The sequence below is a fragment of the Phascolarctos cinereus genome, unplaced genomic scaffold (assembly GCF_003287225.1).
Source record: "Phascolarctos cinereus isolate Bilbo 61053 unplaced genomic scaffold, phaCin_HiC Scaffold_1;HRSCAF=81, whole genome shotgun sequence".
Classification (NCBI taxonomy): domain Eukaryota; kingdom Metazoa; phylum Chordata; class Mammalia; order Diprotodontia; family Phascolarctidae; genus Phascolarctos; species Phascolarctos cinereus.
The window spans coordinates 256,596,817-256,623,501 of record NW_027555514.1 but is presented as its reverse complement, the minus strand read 5'-3'; the positions used below and the strand labels follow the sequence as shown (position 1 = coordinate 256,623,501).

General features: G+C 35.9%; 1 protein-coding gene across 1 annotated transcript in view; it reads right to left on the bottom strand.

The window, feature by feature from the left end:
* Positions 1–26,685, bottom strand: part of TMTC3 (transmembrane O-mannosyltransferase targeting cadherins 3) — a 66,217-nt gene that overhangs the window by 35,766 nt on the left and 3,766 nt on the right. Inside the window, 7 exon segments of the mRNA XM_020993495.2 lie at positions 187–359; positions 807–922; positions 3,438–3,537; positions 6,333–6,551; positions 9,724–9,937; positions 17,965–18,144; positions 21,493–21,572. Of these exon segments, the coding sequence (XP_020849154.1) occupies positions 187–359; positions 807–922; positions 3,438–3,537; positions 6,333–6,551; positions 9,724–9,909 (794 nt within the window). The 5' untranslated portion in view covers positions 9,910–9,937; positions 17,965–18,144; positions 21,493–21,572.

Genomic DNA, 26,685 nt, shown 5'->3' with positions numbered 1-26,685 from the left:
TACAGCAAGTCAAATAGCATATAAATCAGGGTACGCTATGAAAACTGGTGTTTTTAAGAATAAAGTCACAAAATGTTTGTTTAAAATTGCGTGCTTTAAATCCAAGTGTTTCTGAAACGTCCATGACCATTTATAACTGTGGCAATCCACTGCAAAACTTAAAAAGCATAAACTAATGGCTTTTACCTGGTGAATACTGGAAGCTGAGATTGAATAACCTGGACTCTGATCACAACAAGCAATAGTGTGCTAAACATCAAGACAATAAGCTTCAGCAGTATCTGCAGCAGAGAAAAAGGAATACTGCCCTTTCCACGAAGAATCTGCATAGCAGTAGTATATAATAATGGCAACGTATACTGGCAAGGAGAAAAGAGTTAAATAGCTTAGTTCATTAACAAACATTAAACACTAAACACAAATTCAGACAGATGTAAAATGTAACAAATTCACACATGTGGTGAGAAATCAGCAGAAATTTTAAAATATGAGATGGATTAAGTCTACAAATGTTCTAAGACAAAATAATTGAGGCCAATTAAAAAAATATATTTAACAGAATTAGCCTTCAGTTTGAAATCGGGTCTAACAATTATATCAATAAATTTTCAGAGTCAGTGAGGAAGAAGGTAGTAGTTCCTATTTTAAGATATCAAGCTGGGTTTATTTTCCATTAAAATAGAAATTAAAAATTAATTTGCCTCGATTTAAAGCAAAAAAAAGTCGAATCCTATTGTTTAAATACTGCATAAAAATTTAATTGTTAAACAAAAAGAAACAACGCAAAAGTTTAGATTTCTACTTACTCCTTGTGCTATAAATACTTCATAGACACAGCATATCCCCACGACAGTGACCCCTTGCTCTTTACATAACGTGGCAATAGCTACTAGAATCACAGTCAGTGCAATTGGAGTCCATACTATAAGGAACAAAAAACACTTTATGAAATAATCTGACAACAGCAGAAGAATAACCTGGATTTGACTGGTATTTGCAATTAATGGGAAAGGTCCCAACATACTTCTATAAGCCTTATGTCACACACGGCCCCCAAAGCTGCCCTGTTTAAAATGTAATACGTATTTCAATTTTATATGAATCCTCCAGTTTAATTTGGACAGGAATGTTAAACGTTATACTTCTAATCTAAATTGCAGAGGGAGCTTGGTGCAGTAGCGGACAAGGCTCATTCAAGCACTGCCATACAAACTGGCTCATCACTTAACCTCTCAGTGCCCCCCATACAACTCTCTTAAATAAGAAGCCTTCTTGCCCTCCAACAATTTGTCAATGAAGAAAATTAGGCTTCAGTAATACTGGGCAGATTTATTAGAGGAAAGGACCGTATACAGGCCCTGACAAATGGATAAATACGGAAGAGAGCAGAAGAGATATTTTAGAAATCAAAAACCTGCTTGCTTTTGACCAAATGATTCCACTGTTGGGCATGCATCCTAAAGAGGTCAGCAAGAGGAAGGTCTATATTTGCTAAAATATTCATGGTATTCCTTTTTTTTTTTTTTTGGTAGCAAAGACGTGGAACCAAAGTGAGCGTCCATTGACTGATAAACGACTGAACAAATTGTGCAACATAACGAAAAATTGTGAAATAAGAAATGACAGAGAAGAAATATTCAGAAAAACCTGGGAAGAGACAGAAGGACAAATGGATACAGTGAAATAAGTAGAACCAGAAGAACAAACATAACTTCTATAGCAATGTAAATGAGAAGAACATTAAAGGGAAGTGAAATAATGGCTAATAAAGGCCCTACAAAGCATGGTCTAGGAGGAGGGAAAGTTGCATCATTACTGTATTGTTTGGGCTAACTTTGATACAAGGTAGCGTGCTGTCTGGAAGGAAGGAGCAGGGTGGTGTAGCAGGGGGAGCATATCCAGAGATGACTGATGTAAAACCCAAAAATAAAACATATTAAAACAAAACAAAATTTGTTTGCCAGGAGTGATTTTTGGTGAAGGAGACAACACAGGACCAGGTACAGAAGAAGAAATAAGGATGGCAAATTCAGTTTCTAGAATGAGATTTTTGTGACCTAACAGAAAGGGGGCATAAAGAAGTAGCAGGAAATACAGTAGAATGGCGACAAATTACACAGGGCTCCAAGAGCCAAGTATAGGAATCATAAATCTTGCACTTCGTAAGAGGCAGGCCTAGCTAAGTAATACATGTACATAAGCAAAGTGCTCCAACGACACTGAAAAAAATACTAATGGGGTACATCAAGACTGTCAAACTGGTTTACTATGAAATTAGACATGTTCATTGTCATATGGGCAGGTCTATATAGTTAAAACTCTATGTAATTCTGCACAAACTGGGCCTGTGTTTCTCCCCGTGTGCCTGAATTACATAAAGAATTATAGTTCTTACATGTGGGTCCTAGTCGTGGTCGCGTCCTCACCAGTCATCTAATGTTGGTAAAATTACTTTACTACTCTGGGCTTTAATTTCTTCACCTATCAATGAAATCATTCTCTTAAAAATGTAGATTCCCAGTGAACATTCCTATTAACTACTACTTCTAGAAATACTATACTTCAAACATCTGTGATTTCACTGGTGTGAGTTGGATTTAGTAGAGGAAAGAAAACCATGACAATTTTATGTGCTTAATCACTTTTCCAGCCTTAAAGTCCCTTCTAGATACAAAACTGTATGGTTTCAAGCTGATTTTACACATAGGCCATTCTTTATCATTTGCCCAAACTAAGGAGGGGGAGAGAGAGGATAGTGGCCTGACTAATTCAAAATGCAGATAACATCTGAATCCTTCATATTTGCCTTTCAAATGCTTAACACATCATTCGCAGTATATATTCAACAAAATCAGTTTGTGTTCTGCAAGCATGTAACTTTGAAAAAGATTACAATGTTTCAAATGTATTGGATACTAAATAATAGAATGCCGGTTTGAAACAAAAAATGTTGTTAATAAGCATATGAAGTGAACCCAAAGTTAATTTTTCTTTACATAATGGGTAATACCACATTTTAATTTATGTCAACTATATGTAGAGGAGAAAAATAACTTTTAGCTCACTTCAAATGTATATCCACAGCAGATTTTCAAAGAGTCAGTAAGAACCTGCATCAGAGATGTGCCACTGTTACCTCAGTATTGCGGCTAAAAGAAAGCAGTAAAGATAAATTAATCACACCAAATAGAGATATTTAAAAATAAGCTGAGAATAAGACTAAAAGCATTTAAATCGCAGTACACTTCTACACAGCACAGGTTTATGCTATGAGAAAATACATATATTCAGATATGCTTTCAATATGGAAAATACGGTATTGTTCTGTTGCTTTAATGATAAATCCAAAAGCAGTATGCATGTTAAAGCAATTCTTGCATCTTCTTACAAAATATTGTTCTTTACTATTCTGTAGTCAAAAAAGCGTAGACATTTACCTATGGTATTATTTGGACCTTTAGATTTTGTGTATGACAAAAATGCAGTTAGAAAAAAGATTGATGATAAAAGTTCTGCTCTTCCAACAACACCTGTCACCTAGAAGAGAAAGGAAGACAGAACAGAAAACTAGTTAATAAGCAATGCCTCAAAAACCTGATTTTCCAAAAAATTAGAATGTCATAAATGTTAACACTCTTGGAGTGCCCTCATGTGGTGAGTGCCCATAATTTCCACTTACTCAAATTATTCTTGTCTGAAACATATATTTTAGTGTTAAACACATCTTTAAGATTTAGCCACCATGCTAGGGACCAAATTCCTTCCTTTTGTAAATACTTTAACCCACAGAGACATCTTCCCAGAAAATGCAGTTGAGTAACAAGGCAACCAAGCCTAAAGCTAGCAAAAACAGAAAGTTTTATCATGGATGATTCTAATCACAGATGTGCTTTGCATTTTAAAAAATTTAATGTGAAAATCTGAATTAAAAAATATTAGTAATCATCATCACCATCCAAAGTGAAAAAGGATTCTTTCCTTTTTAAGAGAATTAAATTTAGGGTTCCTTTAAATAATGAACTGCTCTAGTCCATTCAAGTGTGACTTTTATACAACTCTTAGAAACATATCCTCTTGACTCAAGTGAGAATACAATAGTATAAATGACATCATTGAAGCACTGTTATGAATGTTAATTATTTCTTCCTGTTACTCTAGTTATAAAGACAAATGAATAATCATCTCATTGCATTACAGTGTCATTATAGCATTTACTACTTCACTTTTCCAGAGGCCATTTTTTCCAAAAATCTTCTCAAAAAATGATGAGAATTAGGAATACAGAACTAAAGGCCTCTCAGTAGTTAAAGAGATGTTACAAAATCCACACACTAAAGATTCTATGCATTGCACATAACAGTACTTAATAAATACCTGTTGAATGGATGAACTGAATACATCATTGCAGAAAACAGGACCTTCATTTTAGATATAATTCTGCAAGCTTGGTTAATCTGATTTCTCAGCTTATGGAAGATTTTAAAAAAACACTAATGACTTACATTTTATGTAATGCTTTAAGATTTCTACTGTTTTCCTTAAGATAACCCTGTGAGTTAGAGAGTGCATGTATTATCTCCATTTTACATTTGAGAAAAATGAGGCCTGGAAGGGTTAAGTGACTTGCCCACCATCACCCAGCTAAATAAATCTAGGAGCTGGGTCTTGAACTCTGACTCCAAGTTCAGGACACTATTTTCCTAGACAGAATCCAGACTGCTGGGACACCAGAGATCACTTAGTCTAATTCTCTCATTTTACAGATGAGGAAGCTGGAATTAAACTTAAAGTATGAAACAGATTGTGGGCCAGGACTTCACAGTACAGGTGGAGAAACTTGAGTTAACCCACCACCACCAGTAATAACTGTTGTCAGCTGGGGGACTGTGGAACAGACATGGAGCAGGGTGAGTTACCTTTGCTCCTAGGGAGATTCACTTGAAGTCCAACTGGGACTCCTTGGGCAAGGACCACTATTGGGCAGATCGCTTCTAAGACACAGAAACTTTTTACTGGCTGTTTTTAGCTGAGGATCACCAACTATGTTTTTTAGCAATGGAATTGTTTCACTTGGACCCTCAGGCCCTGATTCATAGTAGCTATGAAAACCCCTCTAGGGATAAACAGTAACTGGCCAAGACCAAAGGATAAAGAAGCTGACCACTGAATGCTGAATTTTAATGAAGTTTCTGTTTTCAAGTTTAATGGTTTTTAAGTAAAACCGTTCTTATCAAAGAAGTTACTATACTATACTTGCTAATTATTTTTCTCTGGCATTAGCGAGACCTAGCATAGAGGCACTTGGTAGTGGATAGAGTGCTGGGCTGGAGGGAAGAGGACTTAGATCCTATCCAGGCCTTAAATACTTACTAGCTGTCTAACTTAAGGGCAACATTGCAAGGAACTCTGTTGGCACCAGAATTGAGATCTGAGATCTACACTGGCGGAGAAAATTCCTAATGCTGTTTGTAAAGAAGTTACAGTGTTGACTGTGAGATTTTAAAAGATAATTGATAATTTTAAAACAAAGTTTACAAAAAAGACTTCTATTAGTTTTAATTTAACAACATTTGTCATTTCACTACTGGTGTGACTATTTTATTTGTAGCCCCAGTAGCTGGCACATCATACTATGTGCTTAATCAATGTTTGTTGATTAAGATTTAGATTAATAGCAGAAAACCTAGTAAAGCTTTTTAAAGATATGAATCAAATTTTAGTCTATTTAAGCCAGCATATTCTACTTACTATCTGCAGAGAGGAAAGTTACTGGATATGAACAAGAACTACACATGTTCACTAATATCTAGTATGTGTCCCCTTCAATACCCAGCTATATAGTAGTCCAGAAAACATTAACAATATTAATCATGACGGATTTTAGAATGGTCATCCCATTTTCAGAACACAGAGCTGCTGAACTGAAAAATGATTTTCATTTTTACTGTTAAAAATATTAGGCAAATGAAATTTACTACAATGTGCATATTAAGCATTTTTATCAAATGTCTTTTTTTAGGTTTGAATAAATTAAATGAATTATAGTGACTGATTTCAAGGATTATATACATATTAAAATGTAGCACATAAAATTCATTACTTCACCCAGAAGTTTTTTCCTCTGATTATACCAACTCAGAGACTAGCATTTTGTCTCCTTAAGTAATAACATCTAAATATGTCAGGGGAAAAAAATCTTTCAATTATTTTTTCTTGAAGAAACATTTTATCATAAAGATTAAAATGCTACTGGAAATTTGATTTTAGGCTTCAAAGAAGGAAAAAACAGTACCAATAAGGATAAAAAAATATATATTTTTAGGTTTACCTACCGCTTCTGTGTGTATAGGGTGCACAGCAAACATCAAGGAGGCAATTATACTACTCCTGGAGTCCAGAAATAATTTGCAGACTTTAAGGAAGACCACACTAACCACAGCATGAAAAATCAGATTTAGCAGGTGATAAGATACTGGTTTTAACTCACTATATAAATAATTTAAACGAAATGTCAAAACTGTTAAAGGACGGTAAGATTTGTGACTTCTTTCCTAAAATGGAAAAAAATAAATTTAATTATTACAGTTTTATTTAGTCATGATTTCCAATTTACAGATAGCATGACCACTATGTTCAAAGCTGCTTTGTATTTACTTTATTCCTTAGCTAAGGCTAAGGAAGGTCAAGAATATAATAATTTAAAGCAATAGTAACCGTCACTAAACAACCAAAATTCTTCTAAAGAGGAAAATTCAGGTAGAAAGCTATGTAATTTGTTTAGAAGTCCTTTTTCCCCCTTTTCAAAGTAAGTTTTAGAAGCTGAAGTATTTGTATTCAAAATATTTTTCAGAATGATGTTAGGAATGAAGGCAGAGAATGGACAGTAAAAGAAGGAGAATAGAAATTCCTCTTTACCAGATATGGAGAGAAGAAATGTGGGACTAAAATCAGATGTAAATTATGTCAAGCAGTTTCCAGTGCCTAGCACAATAAACTATACACATTAGGCACTTAATGTCTGTTGAACGAAAACACAGGTCAAGGGTGAACATAAGGCTTTCTATGTATTATGGACATATAAGCAAGAGAGCCAGATAATTTCTGGTTCAATTTCTCAAAGGAGATAGAGTGAAGAAAAGAAAGTGTACTAGGTAAGGAATAGTGACAAGGACATAAAGCAGGTATACAGAAAATAGAGAAGTATACTGACAGATAGTAATATACTAAAGGTATAGCCCAAAGGTAAAGGGTAAGTTGCTTTACATAAACATCTCTATGGAGTATGAAAATGAACACAAAGAAATAGAAGTCACTGCATGGAGACTACACAAGGATTAATTTAGACCCAATAAGCTTAGTACACTGAGATCAAGTGACTTGTATTGTTAGTGTGAGGCTTACCTAAACATTTGAACAAATGTCTGCATATAGCAGTTACTTCTTAATTCCAACAAAATGTATGACGTCTTTATTTCAACAAAATTATAAGAAGATAAAATATCCTTATGACCCTTGCTCTTCAGATGAGTAATAATATACATCAAACTATGTTAACATCCTCTTTCTATTACACTGCAAGATCAATGGGAATAGTGATTGTTTCATTCTTTCTATTTGTACCCCTAGCACCTAGCACACTGCTTAACAGTAGGTGCTTAATAAATCTTTGCTGACTGTTAACGGTCACTGTGAGAAAACAGAATAATTTAATTAACCAAATTTTCCATTAAGCCAAAGACTAAAAAGACATTTATGCCAACATCATCTTTCTTAAAGCTTAAAAGAGAGATATGTTTCCACTTGGGATGGCTACTTGCCAGTTTTTCTCTTAGTGAAAAAAGCACTGGATTTAGTAAAAGAGATGAGTTCAAACTCCAACTCTACTACTTATTGATCGTGTAATATTGCTTGGAAAAGTTATAACCCATTTAAGGCCTCAGTTGCATCATCAGTTGTATTAGATTATCTGTGCGCCTACTACTCATACTGTCAACACTGTAATTCAAACAATTATCACATTGGCCTTTTTAATGTCATAAACACCTTTGGCAGTCTGATGAAATCTAAGGACCCTTTCTCATAATGAATAAAATAAATGCATAAAATAACTACAAAAAAACCCAAAAGACTCATAGTGGAAAAATTATAAAAATGTTTGTAAAGTCATGTTGATGGACCCCTTATTCTAGTGCAGGGGTGAGGACACAGGTGGCCCTCTAGGTCCTCAAGTGCGACCCTTTGACTGAACCCAAACTTCACAGAACAAATCTCCTTCATAAAAGGATTTGTTCTGTAAAACTTGGACTCAGTCAAAAGGACCTAGAAGGCCACATGTGATCTCGAGGCCACAGGTTCCCCACCCCTATTTAAGTATGATTAAACATTGGATTTGCCCATAAGCTGAGGAGAGTAGGTGACTAAAAAAAAACAACTTGATTTTGACTTGGAATATAGCATACAAGAAGTCCAGAAATGTTATTCAAATTGGATCACCTGGTCTGAGATGAGGTGAGAGGGAAGTGAGATCATATTAGAGGAAAAAAAAAAGAAAAAAATGTTTGTGGTAGCTTAGGGGAGTTCAGCACACTGAAAAAAAGTGGTAAATTTTTGTAAAGGTATTATCTACTATAAGGATAGTGGCAAATCCTGGGCAGGTTTGAGATCAAGTTCATTTATAACATCCTCTATTAACTCTTCCCTGATACCATTCCCTAAGTTTTATACTCATAGGGTACAGAATTCTCTTTTATACTTAGGTTTGCTGGACTGAAACACCTGGGTTTCCAACAGTATTGTGGACTTTAATACACATGCATAATCTATATTGATAAATACAAAAGCACACTATGGCTTCTTATCTCTATCTAGAACAGTCTGACAAACAACAAAGGTGCAATTCAGACTAAGCATATAATTCCAAGCTTTATATTCCTTAATGGTGATAGTTATCATACATAAAGTCTTTGAGGTAATTCTGAGTATGTAAGTATTTAATGTGATTATAAGATGACAGATTTTGAATTGGAAGAGACCTTGGAGATCATCTAGATAGATGCCATGACTTAGACAAACCGCTTTTTAGGGTAGACCTTCTGCATGGAGAAACTGGGGTAAAATGGAGAAGCATCTCAGTTAATAATTACAGAGAAGAAATAAAGCACCTTAAAGAAAGGGAGATATACTTCTGGTTTCTCTCCTTCCCACTGCTGTTGTCTGTGTTTATTTCAAGTTATCAGGATGGAATCCGTGAACAGATTTTCATTGTCAGATAACAGTGATTCATTTTTCGGTCAAATAAGTTGGTGTAATATATGTAATAGATTAGATTAAAAACATAGGAAGACTGAACATATGCTACTAGATAGTTTTAAACAGGGAGAAATACATCCCAAATTTACCTTACTCAAAGAGGAAAAAAACAAGAAAAGCACAAAGTCACTAAGGAAATCATGGACTCCTTCCTCCCACAAACACAGTGATTTTGACACATAAAGCACAAGATGACTTGGTCAAGAGATGAACTGTGCTGATCGAAAAAAAAAAAAGGGTATCCAACATGTATATTAATAAATTGGCATTTCCTGTTTCCTGTCAAAAGAATGCTTCCACAATTCACTGAACATTTCTTAAAAAATCTGTAATTTCTGAGATGACTTAAAATAGGGAAAAAACAAAACAAAACAAACAAAAACACTACCAAGACAAACTTTAGTTATCACTTACCTCAGACATAGGGGTTCCCCAGAAGTCATTGTGAAATAAGTTTTTTAAGGGTGTAGAAGGATGTAAATCTTTATTGTCTAGTATCGCTGAAACATCATCAAAAACAAAACCACAGAAGAGGCTATTCCAATAGCAGGCTATAACCACACCGACTATTAAGGTTATTTCTTTGAGGCTAACAGCCATTGTTTCCACTGGCACTCATGGACTGAAACTGCAAAAGAAGATTTCATGAAGGGATATATTATACTACACACACACACACACACACACACACACACACACACACACATCATAGTACTCCATAAATCAACTAAAAAAGATTAATGATACAGTTTTAAAAGAAAAAAATATAACATGAAGTCCAGTGTTCTTATTATTTATGGATCTATTTAACATGTTTATAGTTCATGACTAAGCTGTGAGTACAAAACTGATAAGAGGTTTTATTATAATCACCATTATAATTATTATTGCCAGACACATGCCTGTAATTCCTGCCACTGGGGGAGGCTGAAGCTGATGGACCCCCTGAGTTGGGAGTTCCGAGCTGCAGCATGGGTGAAGCCGATCAGATATCCAAGAATGGAGCCTATTTTGTGAGTCCCTGCTGTGGTGGCAATAGAGGGTCACCACAGTGTCTAAAAAGGCCTGAACTGGAAATTTTCTTGCCAATCAGTTTGAGTTTGTGGGTAGCTACTGGATTTCTATCCTAGATGAGAGATTCAGTCTTTAAAAAAAGAAAAACCAACCCAAAACATATTATCATTAATGTTGGCAGGATGGTGGTATAGGCAGTAGTGTAAAACTCAAATAGACCTGCAGGCACATAACAGTTTAGAAAATGACAAATTAATGTTATTTACATTTTATTGTATTTTTCTTTTGTTAAACATTTCCCAATTACATTTCATTATGGTTTGGGCAGCACTTAAGCATTCTTGATGAAAAGACCAGAACTGAATAGAAAATCTGCCTTTCAAGTATAATTCCAGAGAGGAATAAAAATGTAATCATGAAAGAGAAATTATAAGGGACTCCAATAAGATTAAATCATTTACCTTTCTATATGGGAAGATGATACATGTGTCTCCTAAGAACTTCACCATTAATAGGGAAGTTAGAAGAATTCTACATAGAAAATGAGTGAAGTAGTCAGCTGATTAGGTTGGGATGATGTGAAAAAAATAGATATGTAAGAAAGAGGGGTCCTTTGGGAGAAGGGAGAAAGGAGAAGAAGAATTGGGAAAATGATCTCACATAGAAGAGACAGGCAAAGAAGAGCCTCATTCGCATCTAAAATGGTTCAAAAAGGTATGAATGAATGTATGCATGCGTACGTACGTGCATGCATTTTGTGTGTGTGTGTGTGTGAGAGAGAGAGAGAGAGAGAGAGAGAGAGAGAGAGAGAGAGAGAGAGAATGTCTAGTTAAGAAATTCAGCTACCCCATAATGAGTTAAGTTTAGAAATCCAATTCTCTTGCTAATCACTGTTCTATTCTTGCCTCGAGGAATTCAGCTATCCTTGGGACATATAGGTAGACATCAGGCAGTCTGGTCCAGTATATTTACACCACCAAGCAATTTTCCAGGGATGTCTGGTTTGCTATCCAAAGAAATCTGGTCTACTACCTTTAACCTTGTAGGTGGACTCAAGCAATGAATACTTCTTACAATAGGGAAGAAGGGTGTTTTACTAGCCTCATTCCAAACTTTCAACCAATCACATGGTTCCCCATGCCTCAGCTTTGTAACCAATCATGTATGCAATCCTAGGTTACTAACCCCATAACCAGCTGTATTATTTCCTTACCTACCCTATTCTGTTCTTTATTCTGTACTCCCCAAAACCTTTAAAAGGGGTGTTATCCTTTTGCTCGGAGTCTTTGGCTGAGGCACAGCCACTGACTCGCTTTATTAATAAGTAGGGGCCCTGCTAATAAATTATCATCTTGCTCAGAGAAAATATGCCTCAGTCCACCTTTGTTGAATTTAACTTGCAACAATGTAAGCCTAGCAGTTCCAGATTTCAAACTATATTACAAAATGGTAATCATCAAAACAATCTGGAACTAGCTAAGAAATAAAGTGGTAGACCAGTGGAATAGATTAGGTGCACAATATATACTAATAAATGACCACAGTAATCTAGTGTTTGATAAACCCAAAGATCCAAGCTTTTGGGTTAAGAACTCTCTATCTGACAAAAATTGCTGGGAAAACTAGAAAGCAATTTGGCAAAAATGAGATGTAGACCAATATCTCACACCACATACCAAGATAAGGTCAAAATGAATAAATAAATGACTTAGACATAAAAGGTCATGAGGAAATGGAAAAATGTACTTGTCAGATCTATGGATAAGGGAAGAGTTTATGTCCATATAAGAAATAGAGGGGATCAAGGGAAGTAAAATACATAAATTAGAAGGAAAACAGGAAATTGGAAAAACACATTTTCTCTGATAAAGGCCTCATTTCTCAACTATCTAAGGAACTGATAAAAATTTATAAAAATAAGAGCCATTTTCTAGTTGATAAATAGTCAAAGGACCATGTGTTGATAAATGATCAATAGGCAGTTTTCAAAAGAAAAAATCAAATCTATCAATAGTCAAATGAAAAAATGCTCAAAATCACTATTAGAGAAATGCAAATAAAAACAATTCTGAGACACCATCTCACACCGATCAGATTGGCTAACATGACAGAAAAGGAAAATGACAAATGCTAGAAGAGATGTAGAAAAATAGGAACACTGTTAGTAGAGTTGTAAACTGATCTACTCATTCTGGAGAACAATTTGGAGCTACATCCAAAGGGCTATGAAACTGCATACTCTGACCCAGAAATACCATTACTAGGCTTGTGTCACAAAAAGATCAAAGAAAATGGAAAAGGACCTATTTGTACAAAAATATAGCAACTTTTTTTTGTGGTAGCAAAGAATTGGAAATTGAGAGGATGCCCACTAATTGGGGAATGGCTGAACAAATTGTGGTATGATTATTATGCAATAATATTAATTAATTAATATTGCGCTAAAGAAATGATGAGCAGACAGACTTCAGAAAACCTGGAAAAACGTGTATGGACTGATGCTGAGTCAAGTGAGCAGAACCCAGGAGAATATTGTACACAGTAACAGCAATATTGTAGGTTGATCAAGTGTGAAAGACTTAGCTATTCTGATCAAGACAATGATCCATTACAATTCCAAAGGACCCATGATGGAAAATGCTACCCAACTCCAGAGAAAGAATGAACTCTGAATGCAAATTGAAGCATGCTTTTTTTAAACAGTATTTTATTATTTTTTCCCCCAATTACATATCCAAAAAAATTTTAGCATTCATTTTTACAAGATTTTGAGCTCCAAATTTTTCTCCCTCCTTGCCTCCTCTTCTGAAAATGGTAGGCAGTTTGATGTAGTTTATACATGTGTTATCATGTAAAACATATTTCCATATTCTTCACAGTTGTGGAAGGAACAGATCAAAAGAAAAAACACCCACAAGAATAAAGTAGAAAAAAAATGCTTTGATCTGCATTCAGAGTCCATGAATTTTTTATCTGAATATGGATAGCATTTTCCTTCGTGCATCCTTTCTACTTGTCTTGGATCTTTAAGTTGCTGAGAAGAGCTGAGTTGTTCATAGTTGATTATCACACAATGTTGCTAATACTGTGTACACAATGTTTTCCTGGTTCTGTTCATTTCACTTTGTATCAGTTCATGCAAATCTTTACAGGTTTTTCTGAAATCTGCCTGTTCACCATTTCTTATTGCACAATAGTATTCCATTACATTCATACACCACAGCTTGTTCAGCCATTCCCCAACTGATAGGCAGCCCCTCAATTCCCAATATTTTGCCCCCATAAACGTGGCTGTGAAGTATACTTTTTAAAATTCTCTGTATTTCTGTTTTATTTTGTGTTGTCTTTTGCAACATGGTTAATATAGAAATGTTTTACATGACTTTGCCTTCTCAAGGAAGGAGAGGGACAGGAGAGCGATTTGGAACTCAGAATTTTAAAAAATGATTGTTAAAAACTTTTTATATGTACTTGGGAAATATTTAAATAAAAATAATCTGAAAAATAAAAATATAAGCAATTTTATTGTCAATTATTTTTTTCCCCAGAGTTTTTATTGCATAGTTTGTCTCTTGTTTCATTTCTTTTGGGTAGTACTCCTGAAGAAAATTAATTTTTTCCTTTGAATCTCCGTAGTTGTTATAGCTTTATCTTCTTCTAGGCGAGATTTCTGCAAATCTTTGGATGTACAATGGTTCTTTATACTGGTCCTTGTTGTCTTCAGCTTATTCATTTCTCCAGTCTTAGTTCCTGCTCTGCTCCAGCACTAGGCTTTTCCCTTTTCTGCACTTTTGGATGGGGTGGGCTGATCTGCTTATTCTCAACCTGGGTCACCTGCATCCTTGTACTTACTTCCACCTCCCAGGGTTAGTTTCCCTGGATCTTTAAGGTTTAGAAGGCTGGATGGTGAAGGCCTGCAGTTTAGGACAAAGTGTCATAGACCCTGGAGCCGCTGGCCCTGAGGTGTCCCAATCTAAGTGCTACCAGCCATTTCCTAAGTCCACACTGTAAGTTTCTAATCACCTTGTAGCTTTCTAGGGGAGTGCTCTACTCTTTCCCACCTATGAATACAGAATCTGGTTATCTCTAACAAAATTATATATATATATATATATATATAAATTGCTTTGTAAAACTCAAAGAGCTAATTAATGTACTGTTGCGAGTATTAATAATAGTACTAGTACTACTATTACAAGTATCTCCCAGTATTCTTTGGTCATTCTGAGAGGCTGCTAGGCTGAAGTTTCCTATGCTGGCACTGACTTTGCTGTTTGACCCCTTTCCTATTACCTGTTGGTCTTCTTGCTGACTTTTTACAAGCTTCTGGGTCAGAAGAAGTCACTTTAATTTCTCATTGGATTTTTTGATCACTATTCAATCTGGTATGATATATTTTTTTTGGTTGTAGTGGTAAGATATAATAAATTATTTGTTTTGCCTGACTTAAAAAAAAAGCCTACTTCAAACTTCCCCCATTTTCTGTCTCATTTCCTAATACCTTTGTTTCCTCTTTTAAACCCTTTTACAGAAATAAGAGATGTTATCTTTCCCTTCTCCAGATAAATCTTGTTTTTTTTCTAGTCCTCTTCCCCCCTCCCCAAATTCCTTCTATCCAAATTTACTTTCTTTTCATGAAATGCACTCAAATCACCCTCACCCCAATCTAAACTATTTTCTCCTGTGATCTTTAGTCTTTGAAACAGCATTCCTAAACCACATTTAATTACACATCCAGGCACAGGAAGGCCCAAAAACTGACTCGTTTGCATTTTCTCCCTTAAAACAATATCTTTCTGCATTCCCTGTACCCTGCCAACGACATTTAATCTCAGCGTGTCTAGTAATCTTTAAAATTAATATATATTATCATCTTCCAATCCCCAAAGAGATACTGCAAATGTAAGAGTAAACAGTCATTTGCTATAAAATATGGGAGAAAAAAGTCTGTCATTACCTGTAGTTAATGAGAGCAATAAAAGAGCAGTTTTTATATCTTTGCATTCATTATTGCATATCAATAACTTAGCACTTTATTTCTGAATTCTGTATGTTATAGCTATTTAAAAGATACCAAAATACAACAGAATGATGAAAAAAGAAAAAAAGACAGTAATTTTTTAAAACTGTAGATCTGTTTTTCTAGAATTCTGTAGAAATACCTAGAAAGTCCTAAATCTCATAAAAGACAGAGAAACCGATGTTTGTTTGTTTTTTTTAAGCTAATACTTAGTAGGGCAAATATTCTGAATTTCCTTGCTGTTATTTTGGGGCGGAAAAAAACAAACCAAAAACTTAAGCTCAATCTTTTACCATAAAATTGTAATTAGCTGAAAGCCAATTAGGATTTATTTGCATTTCATTATTAGAAAAATGGAGTAAACCACAAGGAAAAATACTGATCAGTGTCAGACACTCGGCTGCTTATTTGTTTAGTTATAATATCATAACCAGTGACATCTTGTTTCTCAGCTGGTTAAGGAGGGTTATTCCCAACACCCCATAGCAAAAGACTAAGAGAAAGAGATTTTTCCAGGCACTGAGTCTAGGGACTGGGTAGACAGTTTTTCATTTGTGGATGGGTAAGCCCATTCTGGTCCAAGCTGGCCTTGTCCCTGAAGGGACAGTATAACCCAAGAATGTGCCTTGTCTAGTTTTGGCTTGAAATAGGGAAGCTACAATTTCATTTCCCAGTCTCAAGGAAGAGGAATTTGATGATAACCAGCCATTGAACACTTTGCTCTCAAAGCAAACAATGTGTACCTTTCCAGAATTGCTAAGCCATAAATTGGCAGGATTTGTCAGCCACTCTTACACGTGCCTGCTGACTTAACCTAGATACAGTGGGAAGAATAATGGGAAAAGACAAGCAGGCACCCCCCCCCCCCCCCCCCCCCGTCCTTCTAGGCAGACTATATATACTGACTTTCTAGCCAAAGCCCCAGGGAGGACTGTAGGAAGAATTAGCCTACCTCTCTCTTCTTGCCTTTCTCCTCTTCCTTTTAGAAGGGGGCAGCAGACTTAGCTTGCATATTTTCTTTGTTCTATCCCCTTCTGCTCTTTCTCCTTGTCTCTTCTGTCTTTAGCAACAGCCATAATCTAGAGGCATATACTTTTTCTCTCTCTCAGCTCAGCAGGAGCTAGAGGAATAGGCTCTCATCATCTCTTTTTTTTGGGCAACAGCTTGGAGTTCAGACCAATGCAGCTGTGTTGGGCATGTGCTTTCTTTCTTCTGTCTTATTGCCTCTCCTTCAGATCCTGTCTAGTTAGCTTTCTCATGCCACATCCTTTCCCCACCCAATCTGTAAAACTAGAGGTACAGTGTACTTCTGAACTATTCTCCATCAGGCTGACTCTCTCTTTCATACTCATAAACATTCTTTCTTTCCTCCTTCTTTTAGGTTTCTTTTCTCTATTTTATCCTCGTGGCTTATTGTCTTGATTCTGCTAGGATTTGTGTCGATTCAGGCCAAGAGGACAGAGGAAAGGCATCTATTTGTAATTTATCCCTTTCTTCTCTGAAGGAAGGTATGTATGGATGAATTTTTAAAATTTGGCATCAATTAAAGTTAAGTTAGATTTGTATATGTTTGCAATAAGCCAAAATGTCACCAAAATAGCTGATTTGTAACTAAGTCTTGTGTGTTCAACAAGCACCAATGCCTTTTAAAGGAATTTATGTATGAACTACTTTATGGGTATATGTGGCAGTGGGGGAGGGGTACACCAGAAACGGCGAGCAGTGACATAAGACTTACTGAAATATACCAGTAACTACCACCTATGATACTGAGAGTATATGGTTTGTTGTGGAGAGTTTTGAGGTTTCAAAGTCTCATTCAAATATTACAGGTCAATTAAAAAAATATTAGCGGACATTTATATAGTGCCTTACTGTCCTTTACTTGTTTCTCTTTTTAAACCTAAAATAACTAAAAAAGCTTTTTACTGCCCTTTGCACTGCTGCCCGTGTCTGACTTCCTGATGCTGTTCTTGCAGTCTGTAGCACTCTTTTGTACTTATCTTCAGTTCACTAAATAAATCGTTCCAAACTAACCTCATTTCCTTTTTTTGGAATGGTTGATAAACTAGTAAATTAGTAAAATTGGGTTGATCTAGTACATTTAGATTTCAGTAAGGGATCTGCCAAAGTCTCTTATGCCCCCACCTTGCTAGCTGTCTTGTTGATGCATTCCCACCCTTTGACTCTTTCCTGCTGGATTTGAAATTAGACGGCCTGGGTTCAAATCCTAGCTCTACTTCTTACTATTTGTGTGACCTTGGGCTAGTTACTTACCTTCTCTTAGCTTCAGTAAGTAACCTTCCCTGTAAAATGGACAGTTTGGACTACTCAGGGGTGGGGAACCAAACTTCAAAGAACAAACTGGATTTGGTCAAAGGACCACACTTGAGGACCTAGACAACCACATGTGGTCTCAAGGCCACAGGCTCCCTAACTCTGGACTAGATGGTCTGTAAGGTCCCTTCCAACCCAATCTATGATCCTATGAAAGCAAATTACTCCATGATGGTATAAGATAAAAAAGGTTCTTGTCATAATGAATTAATCTAATAAGAAAACTGAATAGGAGTAAAATCATGCACTCAGGCTAATTAAACAAAAGAAAAGTGATCACTCACCTTAATCACCAAACCTGGCTCTGAAAGATTTCTGACTGTTGTCAAAAGGCTGAAGATCTGCCATCAATGAAGTTATTAAAAATAAAGTACCCCAGGTTCTGAAGGGGTATTGTTGTGGATAACACTGTTATCTACAAGCTGAATCAGTGATATTACACTGCAGGCCAGCATGCCAGATCACTATAGGAGAAAATAAATTCATAATAAGCCTGGTGGTCCAAGGCAGAAGGACATTAGATTCTATTTTATAATGAAGTTATTTTCATTCTACACAAAAACATGGAGCAAGAAAAGAACTTGGGGAAAATGACTTTCATAATACTATATTTGCATACATTGCCATACTGATGCCAGTTGACCAAAAAGCTAAGTTCAAAGACCATTGCTGAAGACACAAATAGTAGACAGAAAAAATGTTTATAGTATAATTAGAGTACCAGTTGCCAGGAATTCTGAAGTCATAGAAAGAAATTCTGTCCTTTTTTTTTTTTAAATGCTATGGGAATGGGAGGGAGTCACAGGAAAGGTTGGGAGGATGATAAGAAAGGCTGCGGTAGAAGGAAGAGAAGACAATTTACAGCCAAGTAAAAATAATTACTTTTTAAACATAATACTTATTTTAAAGATTTTTTTTTGCAAGGTCCAAACCTACTTTAAGCTATGCAGTATAAACTGTAGTTTGTACAACTTGATTTACCCATAAGATTATGTTGTTTGGTACATCAAGTTTAAAAGCAGACTTCACTGAAACAATTATTACAAATCTACAGAGAATCTTCTTTTAGTTTTTACTAAACTAAACTAAACAGATGAGACCGTAAGAAAAAAATTACCAAAACCATAGTAATCTCACTATGGTAAACAAAGAAACTTATAGTGATCTCAGTGTCAAGGACACACAGAAAACATTCATTTTGAAAAAAGGGACTGAAGGAAATCAATAGCTAAAGCAACTCAAAAATCTCACTAAATAAAACTTTAACTACATGAAACTTTAAAAAATTAGTCTCATTTTCTGAATTATCACTATTAGCAGGTTGTACTGCTTCATTTTCTATTATTTTTACATATTTCTGAAAACTCAAAGTTTGTCTCTGTTGAGATACACTTCTTCAGAATTTCAAGATTGTTTGGTTCTTGATTTGGTCTGAGCACTTCCAAACTTGAACCAATTTCTTTCTGTAGCAGATGGAAGAAGCTAAAGCAAGCAAGAATCCAGAGGAATCTGACATGTCATGCAAAGTCCTCATCATCATGTGTATGAGGAATATTCTTGACAGAAACTTACACTGAATTCGTGGATCCTACATCTAAAAATTATTTGTATAAATACTCATCTTCCAGAGACAATGCAGCAGTCTTATTCTCAATTAATTATATTTATGCTTCTGAATACATAGTGCCTAATGCTACCATTCACTCAACTTGTCTGAGGTTTAGTTAGGACTGAAATGTAATTCCTTAACTCTAGACCAAAAGTCAACAAACAGCCCCAAAGAAAAGAAAGCAATGAATCCTATGAATGATTCATCTGATTAGGGTGGTAATACTTCTTAAAGAAGAAGTTGCATGATTTTCCCAGAGTTACTTTAGACTTGGTCTTATTTATTAAATTACCTACCATCCCCCCCTTTTTTCCTCCCAAGACTGGCTTGCCTGTTTTCCTCTTGGCTACTATTATCTGTTCCTTCTAAGCAGGGATGGTGTTTTATTTTTTCCTCATTTGTCTACTGCAGAGAGGAATGGAAATACCAGCTCTCAGCTTCTCCCTTAGCCTCCAAACGCTAAAGAAAGCCCTTCTATGATTTTTACTATTAGTAATGGGAAAGAAGACAAAGTGAAAATTAAAAAGTTTCTCAAGTGCCTCACAATAAAAGTTGTTTTCAGGCTCTGCTAGAACCTACATGGAGCTAAACCCTGATCACTTTACAACTCTATCCTTGTTTCTGTTTTTCACCAACCTACCTAACCTCTCTTCGCACTTCTCACTCTTGGGGAGTGGCATTCCTGCCTCCTTCTTCTAGGATCCCACCTACTTAAAACCTATAGGGAAAGATAACCTTATATAAAGGAGATAATGTCGAGTCTTTGGATATACAATGAGATTTTCCCACATTTTGAAAGAAAACCTAAATTTAAGTCAGCCTTTTTCTCAAGTGTCTTCTTTTGGAAACATAAAGATACCCTGGCTTCACAATCTGATTTTGTCTCATTCCCACATATCTCATACTATTGCTTATCTTCAACGTGTCAGAAATGTTAAGGAACTGATAGCATTTAGTTTTACATAGTCTTTGTATTGAATAGTTTGCAGAACTCATTTGATACAATAAAGGCCTGTGGAAAAAAAAATATGAACATGATATCTTAGGCATCATACCAAAAACCATACAATACACATTTTTTTTAAAAAAAATTTTCTCAATTTCCTAGGATTGGAAAGAAATCTTCCCAGAAAAATCGTGGATAAATTGAATTCCTTATTTATTCTGTCTCATACTTGTCACCCTCTGTCCAGTAACTTATAAAATTTCTCTGTTACATCCCCTAATCATACAATGAAAATCCAATTAATATTTGTACTTGATTGACTTAACCCTAAGTTCTCCTGAAAAGATACACAAGTGCAAGGATATGGTCATCTGGCTGTTTACGCTATAAAGCTATCTTTAAACCAGTTTTAAGACTCCATTAAAAAATCTTGTTTAAGTTTTGTTTAAAACATTCCATGGGATTAAATATACCATCTTTTAGAAAATATCTGTTGAGTCTGCAGAATAAAATTTGTAAATCTGCAAAGGTATTACAAAGGAGCAGGCACTGCTTAAGGGCATTTGCAAATAATTATGAACAAATTACCAGCTCAATAGTCAATGGAAGAAAGACAGCTTACCCTAAGAATAAATTAAAAAATGCTCTTTTGATTGGAAAACCTTGTAATTATATTAAGTTTTATTAAGACTTAGTATATAGTTAATTGTTGCTCTTAGCCTGCATATAGGACCCAGAGATGTTGAAGAGATTGACAAAGACCTTTCAGCTAATCCAGAGGGCTAGAAAGACTGAACAAAGCTAATTAAAGAGCCTCTTAAGTGATTCCATGGTGCCTGAGATAGTACGAAGCTGCTGACACTTTGCTAAATGCAATACTTTAAGGAATCTGAAAAGATTCAAGATAAATTTAAAAGGAAAATCATAATGAAAGCTGAATAAGAAGAGAATATAGTTTGATAAACAGATAGTTTGATAACCTCTACCTTAGCTGAAATAGGTACTAACTTATACCAAAGTTTGCTTTATAATAATTATCTACTTGGGGCAGCTAGGTGGTGCAGTGGATACAGCACCAGCCCCAAAGTCAGGAGGACCTGAGCTTTCTGGTCTCAGACCAAACACCTGACACTTACTAGCTGTGTGACCCTGGGCAAGTTACTTAACCCCAACTGCCTTTAAAAAAAAACCTACTTAAATATTTTCAATAGTAAGTTATTTTACAATTAGTTTTTTTTTTAAATTTGAAATACTCACCTGTAGTCTACTACAGTATAACATCACAGGAATCAAGATATCTACTGCCATTTGATGGGCCCTAATTTTAATAGCAGTTCCTAAAGAAAGAGAGAAAAGAGACAAAAGTCTCAAATGCTGAATCTGCAAGATAATTTATAAAATGATGACAGAGGTTACACAAATATACTACAGAACATATTGGCATTTTTTCTTACCAAAAAATGGCAGGTTTCTCAAAAGGTTTGTACTAAGGTAGAAATAAGTTGAAATTCAGTACAAAATTAAGCTAATTTCTGCTACTGGTTGCCATAGCAGGCAACACTAAATTGCTTGGCTGTGTGGTTGTACATTAATATTAATACACAGTTTCCATTTGCCACACATGAAGGCTGTAGTCCTGTTCCACAGAAACATCCCCTAGATGTTCTAATAGAGATTTATAATTAGCAAGAATTACAACTAAATAACTCTACTCAAAGTGGCAGCTATGCCCCATTCTCCTTCAGCTAGATGGCACAGTGGACAAAGTATTGCACCAGGACTTCAAAGCTTGTTCCAGAAACTTATTAGTTATGCAGCTCTGGACAAGTCACTTAACCTCTGTTGGCCTCCATTTCCTCAGCTGTAAAATGGGGGATAATAATAGCACCTCTCTCCCAGGGTCATTGTGAGAATCAAATGAAATAATATTTGTGAAATGCTTAACACAGTGTTTGACACATAGTAGGTACTATGTGAATGCTTATTCCCTTCCCTTATCATATCTACTTTTTATTTCACTCCATTTACTCTGAACTTCCAATACCATTTTTGGTACTAGATGAGATGACTTCATTATCCTCCCCCCAAATCTCAGGTCAGAAGAACTGAGTTCCAGTTCTGACTCCTTCCATTTATTAGCTTGTCACTTTAGTTGGGCAAGTCACAGTCTCTCTGAACTCAAAGCTAAAGTGGGGCTATCACCTACCACCATAGGGTTAATGAGATCGTGTAAAAAACAAACTATTATAAGCTTGGTCTGGAAAAAACATGGGCTTTGGCATCAGTGCATCTAGGTTTGACTCTCATCTCTGCTCCTTACTACAAGGGAAACAAGAATTCGAGGGCAATCTTAGGCAACACTGAGAAACAGTCTTGGACCAGGGAAATCACAGCAATGCTGCACTCTGCTCCGGTCAGACTACATTCGTATAGTCAGTGCTGGGTGTCATATTTTAGGAAGGCTGTTGATAAGCTGGAGTTCATGCCACATAGGAATGTCATGTCAACTTCATGTCACATAAGAATAAGCCTGCTTAGCCTAAAGATGATAAAAGTGGTGGTAGAGATTGGGAGGGGATAACAGTCTTCAAGTATTTGAAGAGCTCTCCTATGGAGGAAGGAAGAGACTTAATTCTGCTTAGCTCCAGAGAAGAGAACTAGGAGTAATTAGGGGGAAGGTATGTGGGGGTGGAACTGCAAAGAGGCAAATTTAGAATTGAGGTAAGGAAAAACTTCCCAACAATTAGAGCTATTTAAGAGCAGATTAATCTGTGCCTCAAAAAAGTGGTGGATTCCCCCTACCATGAATGTCTTAAAACAAAAGATGGATTATGACCTCTGTGGTATTTTGTAAGGGAGTTTCTTGTTTAATTATAGGTTAAACTATGGCCACCGAGGTCCATTCTTACTCTTAAGATATTGCCATACTGCATGGACTGAGATTTCCCCTCCCTGGGTCTCGGCTGATACACGTCAAAAAGCAACTATAAAATCAGTAGTGCTTTTAAATAAATTTTTATTTTATTAATCTCAAGTACAAATGTATACATATATATACAACTGAAAAGTAATAAATATGCAAAGCAAGAAACATTTACTTGATATAAGGTACAGTTTAACATTTATGGGTTAAAGATCACTGTCTCCATAGGTTGGGACCCATTGATTGGATGACCTCTAAAACCTACAACCTTCTATCTCCAGGTTCACTTGCAAAAGGAAAACCAGTGTCCTGACAAAAACACAGAAGTATAAAATTCCATCACGGTTAACGTGGGAGCTCAAAGGAAGAAACAATCGTGACCGTAAATTTTTAACTAACTATCTTTCCCTCAAAATTTCAAAATCACTGTAATTTTTAACTTACAGGAATCCACTGTTTTGATTCTCTAATCCTTAGCTTTATCATTCTAGCTAAGAGCTCCAGAGGTTCAAACACAGTTACATTTTTATCATAGCCTAAGACTAATGTTAAGTATTTTTAATTTCCCCACTTCTTCTTAAATTTCTAATTAATCTTTGTTTTTGAAGTACCATTAATTTCTCTTGGACTTCTAATAATAGCTAATATTTACATATTTTAAAGTTAGCAAAGCTCTCTGCAAATATTATCTTATTTGATCCTCACATTAACCCTAAGAGGGATTATCCCCATTTTACAGATGAGGAAACTGAAGCAGAGATTAAATGCCTTGCCCAGGGTCACATAGCTATTGTGACTGAGGCAGAATTTGGGTTCAGGTTTTCCAGACTCAACATTTAGCACTCATTCTCTATGCCACTTAATTATCTGCCTCTAAATAGTATGAATTTCATTTCTGAGATATTGGGGTAAAGATTTACATTTTATCCTTCCTCCTCCCTATACTTCTTATCCAGTCATCAGACAGCTTAAACTTCTCAGTTTTATGAAGCAGCTTTCAAAAACTAAGGCTGATGGTCTGGTTAAATGATTTGTGAAAAGTACAGTCACCCAAAACATTCAAAACACACAATTTTTGAAAAATCAACCAATTCATCTGTACACAATTGAGTTCTAGGCATGACAAAGGTCCCTAAAACTTGTTAGAGGGTTCTTGGATTTAATCAGCATAACTTCATAACCCTTAATCTAAGTGGAAAATTTGGTAAATTCAGAATATCTATATTGGTCACCCGAAGCATTACTTTATTTGGTTTTCAGCACTATGGCTTTTCCTTCTCACTTTTCCCACTGATATGTTTTTCTTCATTCCTCACAGCCCTCCCCTCACCTCCAACTTTCTTAGGGTGAGGCTTCTGGAAATATCAGTATGGCCTCTAGAGGCACCACAAATAAGACACTCCATCTCTCAGCTCTGGGCATCTTGTCTGTCTGTCCCTGATTGCCTTCCTCTGCTCCTACCTACTCCCTCCACAACTACTGACTTCTTTGGCTTGCTTTAAGTCTCAACTAAAATCCCACCTTCTACAGGAAGTCTTCCCACCCCCTCTTAATTCCAGTGCCTTCCTTCTATTATTTCCTATTCATTTTCTATATATAGATTATTTTGTATATATGTTTGCATGTTGTTTCCCCCATTAGATTGTAAATTCCTCAAGGGCAAAGACTGTCTTTTGCCTCCTTTTGTATCCCCAGAGCTTAGCACACTACCTGGGGCACATAGTGGGTACTAAATAAATGTTTACAAATTAAGACACACAGGACTAATTCCTAGAGCTGACACCAATGGTTCAGTGAAATATATAAGGAGTAACTTGAAAGTTGAATAGGTTTGCTCAGAGTCCAACTGAAAAAGGTGTGGTGGTTAGACAGGGTTTGATGTTACCAAAATATAACTACATACTCAAAGTCATTTACTTGCTTTCTCTTATAATTTAAAAATCTAAATTTTGAATTTTTTTGAAAAAATCATTTGCATCAACAAACTTTTAAATATAATATTAGAATGGGAAGTCTACTGTTATTACTAAAAGGGCTTTGCAGAAGAACTACATCAGCCAGTTTACAGGCTCTTTTATTTGGCATTTTTAAGGAAAGGTCTCCAGAGGGAAACCATATGGCTTAACTGAAGCCACTGGGAGCAAAAGGCAGGGACAATACAGTAAGACTATTTAAGGCAGTTCACTGAGTCCCAACAGTGGGTCAGAAACCACAATTCCAAATTAGGCATACTAAACTAAGGACCTTGACTAAAAGCTCCAAAGAGGACATGGAAAGTGGAAAAGAAGGGACAGAGAGAACTTGTATTTTCACCTGGGATCTTGGGCAAGACAGTTTTCAGGTCTTGGCAAGAAGGGGAGGCCATAATGATCCAGTACTGGTAGATCCATGCTTTAGGGCAGCTAAAGCACCTCAGGGTTACTGAAGCCTAGTTGTAAACCTGGGTTCACAGCCACACTTTACTCAGAAGCAGGTCTGATTAATTTCCCACCCCTGGGTTAGGTTGGGAGGCAGTGAACAAACAACCTGAGATAAAGCTGGAAGATTTTAGCCTGGAATGCTTCAAGGACAGAAATCTCTAGCTACAGATAGGAAGTGAGAGATTCTGGAAATCAGGAGGAAGGGATGTGACTAAGGAGACAATCTGTTTGCCAAAGAAATAAAGCAGGGTGGTGTGGTGAAAAGAACACTGACTTTGGAAGAAAAGCACTAAAATATGAATCCTGGTTTTGCTACTTGGGCAAGTCACCTCCCCTCTATCATATCTGCCCCTCATCTTCCTCAACCGTAAAATAAAAGGGAAGGACTAACATGATTTTTAAAGTCATCCTTCCCCCCCTCCCACCAGCTCTGACTCCTGTGAATTTGTCAATACATTCTTTGTTAGGAGGAACATATAAACATTATGTATAAAACTAAGTCCAAGGTGCCATGCTACATTCTTTTTTAAAAGCCCAGGACTTTCTTGAAGTACATGAGGGGGAAAACAAACCCTGACACTTAGGGGAAAAGTGTCATTAAAAACTCGAAAATCAAGCCTCTCCTATGATTAATATGAATCTTTCGTAGTTTAAATTTTGAAATCCAAAGCTTGATATCATTAACAGCTAACAGGCATTACAGACATGGACTTAATAAAAACTACAAAATGTAGAGAACTATCTTCAAATACAAACAATAATACACTGTAGTTGGTTTAAAAAGTTTACATAAATCAATGTGGAGAATCATCTTCAAGTACACACCATAATATACTCTAGTTGGTCTTTCAAAGTTTACACAAATTATCTACCCTGAAACAATTTCGAAAAGGCCCAGGTGTTCCCTCCTAAATTTACATTTATTTAAAAGGATCATTTCAAACAAGTACAGGCCTGTATGTAGCAAATTCATTCTCAGTGAGAGGCAATAAAAACATAATAGTAATGTATATTATATTTACTTTAGGTGTGGCTGTAATTTATTTTAGTCAAGGAAATGTGGGCTAGTGCTAATTTTAATGACATGAGCACAGAAGAAGAACAAGG